Source organism: Penaeus chinensis, chromosome 43 (genome assembly GCF_019202785.1).
Source record: "Penaeus chinensis breed Huanghai No. 1 chromosome 43, ASM1920278v2, whole genome shotgun sequence".
Classification (NCBI taxonomy): domain Eukaryota; kingdom Metazoa; phylum Arthropoda; class Malacostraca; order Decapoda; family Penaeidae; genus Penaeus; species Penaeus chinensis.
The window spans coordinates 19165909-19175908 of record NC_061861.1 but is presented as its reverse complement, the minus strand read 5'-3'; the positions used below and the strand labels follow the sequence as shown (position 1 = coordinate 19175908).

The 10000-nt window shown below is 33.0% G+C and overlaps 1 protein-coding gene across 1 annotated transcript in view; it reads left to right on the top strand.

Moving 5' to 3' along the window:
- Window positions 1–4195, top strand: part of LOC125048420 (tyrosine--tRNA ligase, mitochondrial-like) — a 13851-nt gene extending 9656 nt beyond the window's left edge. The window contains exons 9-13 of the mRNA XM_047647111.1: window positions 311–382; window positions 968–1034; window positions 2018–2206; window positions 3650–3775; window positions 4096–4195. Of these exons, the coding sequence (XP_047503067.1) occupies window positions 311–382; window positions 968–1034; window positions 2018–2206; window positions 3650–3775; window positions 4096–4130 (489 nt within the window). The 3' untranslated portion in view covers window positions 4131–4195. The remainder of the gene's footprint in view (window positions 1–310; window positions 383–967; window positions 1035–2017; window positions 2207–3649; window positions 3776–4095) is intronic.
- Window positions 4196–10000: the final 5805 nt, after the last annotated feature.

The following is a 10000-nucleotide window of genomic DNA, read 5'->3' as shown; positions in this document are numbered from 1 at the left end:
GAAATATTTGTTAATGTGTGTGTTTGTGTTCGTGTTTGGTTTCATGTTTGTGTATGTTTGTTTTTATGATTTTAGATAAAACTCATATCACTTTTCCAGCCTGCAAAAGATTCCATAGTGAATAAACAAGCAAAACAAATTTCATGGTGTATTTGCGTTTGCAGAATAAGTTGCTTCATGTTTTAGCCGAGAAAAGACGTTCCACTTGCTATCATCATACAAAATACTTCAAGACTACTTAGTGTTGTGTTTTTTACCTGACTGTTGAGGTTTCAACATAATAACCTATTTTTTTTTCTCTCTCTCACAGGTGGAAAAGTTCCTCATGCTTTTTACATTCCTACATGTAAAGGACATTAACAAGATCATGGCAAAGCACTGGGTAATAACTTGTGTTTTATTTTGATGGTTTGTCAGTGTGTAATTTATTTATTCTTATATCTTCATTTTCATCTTTATTCATTTTTTTCTTCTTTTCTTCTGTTCTTCCTCTCTTCTACTTTCACTTCTGCTTCTTTGATTTCTTCTTTATTTCTTCATCTACTTCTTCTTTCTCTTCATCTTCTTCTTCTTCTTCTTCTTCTTCCTCTTCTTCATCTTTCTCTTCTTCTTCTTCTTCTTCTTCTTCTTCTTCTTCTTCTACTTCTTTTTCTTCTTTTACTTCTGCTTCTTTTATTTCTTCTCTTTTTTCCTTCCTCTTCTTCGTTTTCTTCATCCTCTTCTTCCCCTTCTTTTTCATCATTTTCTTCTTAGGTATTAATGGTATGTAGTAGTAGCCTTGTTACGCATTTATTCTTGTTTTAATAATGATCAGATTTTGATAAAATAAAATTATATGATTACCTTTCTATGCATGTATTCATGTTTATTCAATGTTAGCATGAACTATTTGATTTATATAATTCTTCTTTTCCTTTTGTGATACCTTTACAATTCATCTATCTGTAAACATTTTGTACGTCTCCAGGAGAAGCCAGAAGCCCACCACGCACAGAAGAAACTAGCGGAGAAAGTTACTCTATTAGTGCACGGATGTAAGTAAATGCGTGGATGATAATGGAAATTAACGTCTTCATTTCAGGTTCTTGTGTTATTTTATTTGTTTATTTATTTATTTATTTATTTATTCATTCATTCATTTATTTGTTTATTTGCTTGCTTGCTTATTGCTTTCCTACAGCTTTTGGTGATGTTATATTTAGGGTTATGAGGAAAGGAAAGTTCAAAGCTTCATATCTATGTAGGATGGGAAATATGTGAGTGTGTGGTCTGTTTGGATACGTAGATATCAGTTTAGACTGTTCTGAAATGCCTTCTTCGGTATAAGGATTGTTTGAATTTTTTTATGTTATAGGGTGAATTTTTGCTATGTTTCATTCAATGAGCACACATTCCTGAGAACAAATTTTGCTGCATTTTGAACTTCAAGGGTTATGCTCATGGGAAATTGCAAAGAAGGACGGAGACATAGTTAAGCAAAAATTGAAGAGTTTTTTTGTTTTTTTCACATATCTATTTTTTTTTTTTTTTTATAAAGAATGAAAATGCACTGTTTAAGAGACTGTTAAAAAAAAATTTTGGTTGATGGTAGCGAGTGATGTTTGAAGCCATTAGTTTGGATGTGTTTAGGTCAGAGAGTGTTATAGAATACACTTTGTTTCTTCTGCAGTAAAACCACTGGTGGCTGTTCTAATTTTCGCATAGATAAAAACAGAGGATATGATATATAATGACATTCAGGTCATCACAGATTTATGTTGAAATAATGGATATGGACATACCTGTTAGCTTAATTATATATAGCATGAAGGTTACTTATTTTTAACCAGTGTACAGTTTTTATCTGCTTTATTTTTCTTTTTCCTTTTTTATTTTATTATTATTATTATTATTATTATTATTATTTTTTTTTTTTTTTTTTTTTTTTTATTAGACATATTCTAAAATTCAGTGAGAAATGTAATTTACTCTCTACAATGATTAAATTTGATCGACGGCATCTTGTCAACAACCGCAGACGAAGGCCTAGAGTCAGCCCGACGGACAACTGAGGCTCTTTATGGAGGACGGCCAGACGCCCTGGCGCAGATGACCTCGGAGGAGCTGGCGGTAGTGTTCCAGTCGGCCGCCTCGGCTAAGTTGGTCCTCGAGCCAGGCACCTCAGTTCTCAAGATGGCAATGGATGCAGGATGCTATAAGGAAGAAAGTATGTTATATTTTCTCTTATTTTTTTTATCTCATTTTTTTTTTTTTTTTTGTAATTTGTCTTGAATCCTCTTTCTTTTTCTTTTTCTTTTTCCTATGCCCAGCTAGATTTTTGATGTGAGCTGCATGGGGATTTATTCTATAATTAGTGGTTATATCTGGAATTGGGTGTTGAGAAATCCAGTTCATTTGTTCAATCAGTAACTGAGATTTTATCATTATCATTATCAAAGACTTGTATTCTGTATATTAGAATTTCTTATAAGAAACTGAAATTAAATGTATTTGAGTATAGATATGATTGTTAATGTGAATAAATTTTGACCTGAAGGAGTTAAATGGATTTCCATTCTTGAACGGGTTTGTTAAAATTCTTTATAACACCAATACCACTTTACATGATATTCAGGTAGTAATCCAGATATATATTTGAATAAAAAGGATTATGTTTTATATATTAGTAAATACAATTGCAGAGAATTACAACGTTTATTTTCTGAGTTTAGTGACTATCTCATATATGAAGCAATAGGTAATTTTATTAGCAATTAAATATGTAAGCATGGAAGTCAAACATTGTTTAGTTGCAGTCAAGTAGCTGTACATGACTGTCATAGACAAAATAAGATTCCCATCTTAAACCCATAAAGCCCTGTTCACCACAAATGTGACTCATCACGTAATGTGCAGCTCGTCCTATTTCTCTCGTTTGTGGAAGGCCTTTCAGAAACTAGTGGGATTTTATCCTGCATTTTTTAAATTATGAATGAGATGTATGTAGTGTCCTATTATATATCTGATATTGTTTGGCAAGTTTCCTTCAGCCTCACCCATTATATCATTCCCCCCCCCATATCCCCATTCCCCATGTAAGCCCTCCTCTGCCAGAGCCAATCACACGCTCATGCTTTCCTACCTCTCCTATCTTGTGAATGAAATGTAGTGAGTGTGTAAGAGTAATTGAGTTGTTGCATGGCATATTTCATCCAGCTTTTCCTCTTCCCACATTCTCCCTCCACACACCATACTGTTATGCATCACAGAGTTTCTTATTGGTATATTGCTGCATTTGATTTATCCACATGTTTAATTATGACAATGTTTTCAACTTTGCACTCTACAGATACTTGTTATATTTAAGATATGATTGTGAAATTATCTGGAGTGTAAGGTTTGGTGCTTCTGCACAACTATAATTTGCCTTAATGAACCTTGACAAATCATGTCTATTTTATGGTTGGGGTATAGAGAAGCTAGAGGGTTTGTGGTTATTGGTGATTGAATGAATGCATTAGTTGAATAGATTCAGCCGTAATTATTTGACAGAGAAGATATTAGAAAAATACATTGGAGAGGGTTCTATGCTCTACCTTCTTAATGAGTAGGGTCTCTTACATACTTCTCGTCAAACTATCTTAACATATATGATTTCTCTCATTCTCAGAAGATGCACGGCGCATCATAAGTGCTGGCGGTTTTTACGTCAACCTGAGTCGCGTCACCAATCCAGACCTTATACTTATTCCGGGAGTGCATATTCTGCCAAATGGAATTACGATTGCAAGAGTTGGTAAGGAGCTGATAATAATTTTTTCTTTTTAACCATAATAGAATATTTCATAGAAAAATAGTTTCAAAAGCCACTCAAAAGAGAAAAGTATTCAGCGACTTTGCTCTTTCTTTTTAATTTTCGTCAGTAAGGTTTTAAGTTGATGACATGTTTTTTTTTCTGTACTTTGTGTTCAGATATTTTGTCTTGTTTTAATTTATTTAGCTCTTAGATAAAGTAAAGTGTTTTGGAATGTGTTGTTGGTAATTTGGGGTCAGTATTTTACTTTTTTTTTTACATTTTATAGTCTTGTAATTTACATATTCTTATTTTCTTTACAGGAAAGAAGAATTACTACCTTATCAAGTGGAATTGATAGGACTCATAAGAATGTTTGTAGAAAAAAAATGTTTATGTATAAAATGAAATTTAGTCATCAAAGATGTCTTTTTTCTATTTCTTTGTTTTTATAAAACAGACTAACAAAAACAAAAAAAAGTTCCAAAGCTTCCTATTACCCCATTAAGGATGGGAAAATCCAGAGCTTTGTGTGTGTGTTTGTGTGTATGGGGCAGGAGCTGAAAGGAGATGAAAATTGGTTAGGAAGAAATGGAAAATTTAGTTGGTAAAATAATTTTTGCCAACTATTCTGTACCTTACAGATATACATGGATACAATAGTGCCATGTAGTGTGTGTCCTCAGGATGGAAACGTGGGGGACTCTAAAAAACGTAATATACAAATTAAAAAATATAATGCTCAAATAACTTTTTCCATCTTTCGCCCTGGCTAATGAACATACCTAATAGCAAAAATTTCTTTATATCGTCCTTTTAGGGTTGATACACAATATTTCTAAAAATAAAACTTTTTAACTCACTACCTGTAGAAGATTATAAACATAATATAGAGAACAGTTGAATTAATTGTTAGGTTCATTAGACAAAGCTTCGGGCAAGGGAACAGAGAAGATGGACAATGTATGTTTGTTTATACTCGATGTACACAGTGTGATGTACTCTGTGTGTGTGTGTGTGTGTGTGTGTGTGTGTGTGTGTGTGTGTGTGTGTGTGTGTGTGTGTGTGTGTGTGTGTGTGTGTGTGTGTGTGTGTGTGCGTGTGTGAAAAGAAAATTTGTGAAACCTGTTGAAGACTTGTATTTCTATCTATGCTCTTGACTTAACCCTCTTGTGTACATGGTGCAAGTGTCTGCCTATGTAGACATGCACCTGCAAAAAATATAACAAAGGTTGTGTTCCTACACTCAAATATCCTCGACTGTGTCATACTTTGACTCTGTTGAGGCGTCTTGACATTGTACTTATGAATGGCTCCCAACCACCTATTTCTAGACTGTAGCTGGTTAATGGTTAGTGCAAGGACCAGGGAAGCCGCGAAGAAACTCGTTTCAAACTTTACATGCACAAGAGGGTTAAACTTCTGTTAAAGACTGCTTTCCCTAGATCAAAGGCCTATTGATGAAGGTACCTTATTGTATATCAACCAAAGATCCTGTGAATTATAGTGTGTTGTTGGAAAGTTGTTGTATGTGTTGTTAGCAGTATTTTGAAGTTGTTTATAGAATGTTTTGTGATTTTATGAATATTTATCATGAAGAGTGTACTGTGGAGTAATGCATGAATATTTGTCTTTGTTAGCGCACAATATTATTGAAGTTTATATTTACTTCGTACAGCAACCAGTTAAGGACAGCAGAGTGCAAGGGTATCTTTTCTATAATTTTCCATTCCTCCATATTGGCAGCTGTTTTCTTAATCCCAAAAGGAAAGCAGAGTTCAGTGATTCACGCGCACACAGGACAGGAAAGTTGCATCGTATTGGTCTGCTTTAATGCAGTTATTTCAGCTCAAACCGTTCTAATTTTCATAATGAGGATAGTTTTTTTGGACACTTTTTTTTATATTCGTTTTTGTTTATTTGTTATTGTTACTACCGTTATTATTATTATCATCACTAATTGTTATTTTCATCATTATTAGTATTAATGTAAATATTGTGATAATAATGCTGATAATTAGCATTGTTATATTAATATTATTATTATTATTATTATTATTATTATTATTATTATTACAATCATTATTATCATTATTATTATTACTATTATTATTATTATTATTATTATTATTATTATTATTATTATTATTATTATTACTACTGTTATTATTATCATTATTATTATTATTATTATTATTATTATTATTATTATTATTGTTATTGTTATTGATATTGTTATTGTTATCATTATTATTATTATTGTTATTATTATTATTTTTACTATTATTATTATTACTTTTATATTACTGTAGTCTTGCTGTGCTTTTGTTCAAACTATCCACATTCCTGAAGATAACAACTGTCATATATTGTAATCTTCATAATAGAGAGAAATTCAAGTTTTCAAACATTACCATACAGAGTTCACTTAGCTCTAGGTTTCTATTATCAAATTGGAGAGTCACGAGAATTGGAAAATATAAGAAAAAGGAATAATACGGATAATTCATATCTGCAAAAGATAAGTAGCATTTTTCATACTTTTAAGACATAATGAGGTTAATATCAAGGCTTCCATAATACATGAGATAGTACATAGATTTGCCAAAAGTTAGTTTCTCTTTACATTCCATTGCTTATGACTTTAGAGCGTGAATCTACATTGAAGTTATGAATGATGGTCGATAATTCCCTGAAGCAAGACGAAGGTGTTGTGATAAGTAATTATTAATTCTCATTCATACCACCTTTTGCATTTGTCATATTGAACTCGTGTTTAGTTTTAAATGGTGTTAGCATGAAGTAGTACAAGACGTGGGCATTTCTGCGTCGTATGTGGAGAGGCTGGAATTCATGACGTCGGAGCAGAGAGACCATAAATCTTTTTAGATTAATGCAGAAACTAATCTACACTTTATAATCATTATAATTATTTTTTTCTTTTAGAGATACATATTGCTACATGTAATTTTCACCTGCTAATGTGTTATTATTATTTTTTCTTCTCTTGATCATATGATTACATATCACAATTTGCAATGCATTTATATTTTATTTATTATATACTAATCAGCAGGCAGGTAAGTCCGAAAAGAGGACGATGAAACCACTGCCACCCAACTTACTATGCACTTTTATCATTCGCTGCAATATGTTTAATTGTGGTAATTCTGTGGTATCCCTTTCATGTCATTCAAACCAGCCTCCACCCACATAAAATCTATTTACAGATACAGTCTGTGGAATTGACATAAAAAAAACTGTTGGATGACGGAGGAGACTGGCTTGGGTACTGATACTTTGTATGTATGTGATAATTGCTGTAAATTGAGGCTTGAACATCTAGACTGTGTGGATAATTATTCATCTGTTAACAAAGGGCAGGTATTACATGTAAGATTTCTGTCTATACTCAGCTTTGTTTTTTGTCGAGGCAAAGATGCACTTGAAAGGTCGATGATTGATGGCAGGTTGATGGGTCGGAGATGATAATTATTTGAAATTCGTTGATGTTCTTTGGATAGTTTTCATTCAACCAGTCATCACCAGTCTCCCAAGTACATGCCCGCCTCAATAAGGAAGAATATATATATATAGTTGATGATGTGCCAAAATCCTTAAGCCAGTTTTTGTCAGTTTCCAAGTGCTTTTGTGAAGTTTAGTTGGTAAAATTTTGGGAAGGGATTAAAACAAATTAGGAAATTTTGGGAAGAGTTTGCAAGGACTTAAAACGAATAGGGAAATTTTGGGAAGGGTTTGCAAGAACTTAAAACAAATTAGAACTCCACTTTTATTGTTTTGTGCCAGGGTAATGATTAGGACAGTATCAGTGGTACTTTCTATAAAATTATCTTCCTTTTCCTTGTGATCATTCTACTATTTTATTCTGAGACTATTTTCAGTAGGTAAGCTCTCAGACCTTCCAAAGCTTCACGAGCCATCACTTTAAATGCAATACGCCAGCTTGAATTACCTTTACGTAGGCAATTTACTGTACATTGTATTTGAATCTAGTGTTTGCATGATTGTAAACTTGCTCATGTTTTAAAGCTGGAGTTGAGTTCTTTGACATATTTGATGCAATAAAAAGGTTGGATTTGTACTTTTAAACTGCACCATGAAAGTTAAACCATTGCTTTAATATCCTGTATCACCATCTTGTTAATATAATAAGTTGTTCATAATACAGTAAGTATATATTCTACCAGCTTCCTTTGTTACAAAACTTTACAAATGACAGTTCCCTTTAAAAAATTATTAATTTGCAACTTACTCTTTGCTCTTTCCTTTTACTTATTATAAGTGTTGAGATACTTTAGTACTTTAAGGGGAGATGAAAACCCTTCTATAAATCAAAAATTAAAGTACAGTATATAGTATCCTTTTCCAAATCATAACTTACACCACAAACTCTGTATATAACTCATGCTGCCACAAGTTACAAATATTTTCATTATGTAGCCATGGAGTTAGTATGTGTGATACATTAATAACTTGATTTATTGGTATCAGTTGTCAGGTTTTGCTTCTGATTCTTAAAAAAAGTTTCAGTTGATGATTTTGAAATCTTAAAAATCTACACAAGCAGAAGGAAAATCAAAAGATCATATCTCAGGCATCTGAATAATGTTGACAGAGCCACCAGCAGATAAGACAGTGTGCCAGTTTTACAAGCCATTAGTGAAAAACAAACACACACACACACACACACACACACACACACACACACACACACACACACACACACACACACACACACACACACACACACACACACACACACACCCCATTAATGGCTTATTGTAAGAAACTCAAGGTGGTACGGAAGAAGAGAATAAGACAATACATGTAATAAACAGGATATAGTGTATCCTCCTATACAGGTATGTATAACCTGCAGTATATTTCCATACTTGTATTTGTATACCTGCATATACATAATATACATAGATACATAATGCTAAAAAGACAAATAGAAAGAAAAAGCTATTGATGTTAATAAACTGTCCAACTGTTTAACATATCTAGACCCTTCTTTTGCGGTGGGAACATAAACACATATGCTACAGCTGCTTCTGATCTCAGCTCATTTTGTAATGCAAATGACTGCCTATGAAGATATATGATTGTACAGCCACTGCTATGGAAATCTCTTAGACGAAAACAACACCAAGGGTCCAAAACTCTAGGAAATAAATAAAATCAGCACATGCAAACTGAAACGTCTTAGATTATTTTTTGCAGTTGCAAAATACCATCACAGCAAAACTCGAAAGTGACAAACACTTCCAGTGCCATTGCTGATGTAGAGATTAATGATGACAGGGAATGACCCTTGCTTGGGGAAAAAATGGATGACTTTTACACTGAAATGTCAACTTTGGGTTACATTTTGACAGTAACTTCAGAAAAGGAGTTCTTTAATCCAACAGGTCTTCAACTAATGTATGTAAGGTTAATAAAAGGCAACCAATTATTCTAAAGTTTCTATAACTATGTCACATTTCAAGGGGGTGGGTTGCATTTTGTGTATAATAAACGAACATGTATACATATAAAAGCGAGATAATAACAGAGAAAGTAGGTGTGAACATTTCCCAATTTTATTATTTTACTTCCCACTGATGTGGATATTAAGCAGACTTGTAGCAAAGACCATAAAAAGGAATGACCAAAGTGGAGGATATCAGTTTAATAACCAGCATATCTACAATATAACTGCCTGCTGTTAGGCCTAGTGTTGCCAATCTTAGGATGACCCACAATTTCTCTCTCTCTCTCTCTCTCTCTCTCTCTCTCTCTCTTTCTCTTTCTCTTTCTCTTTCTCTTTCTCTTTCTCTTTCTCTTTCTCTTTCTCTATCTCTATCTCTATCTCTATCTCTATCTCTATCTCTATCTCTATCTCTATCTCTCTCTCTCTCTCTCTCTCTCTCTCTCTCTCTCTCTCTCTCTCTCTCTCTCTTTCTCTTTCTCTTTCTCTTTCTCTTTCTCTTTCTCTTTCTCTTTCTCTCTCTCTCTCTCTCTCTCTCTCTCTCTCTTTATTTCTCTTTATTTCTCTTTCTCTTTCTCTTTCTCTTTCTCTTTCTCTTTCTCTTTCTCTTTCTCTTTCTCTCTCTCTCTCTCTCTAATATTGATAATAATAATAATAATAGTAACAACAACAACAATGATAATAATAAAAATGGGGTAAGGATAGACCGGACCCTCTCCTTCCATAAGGAGGTCCAG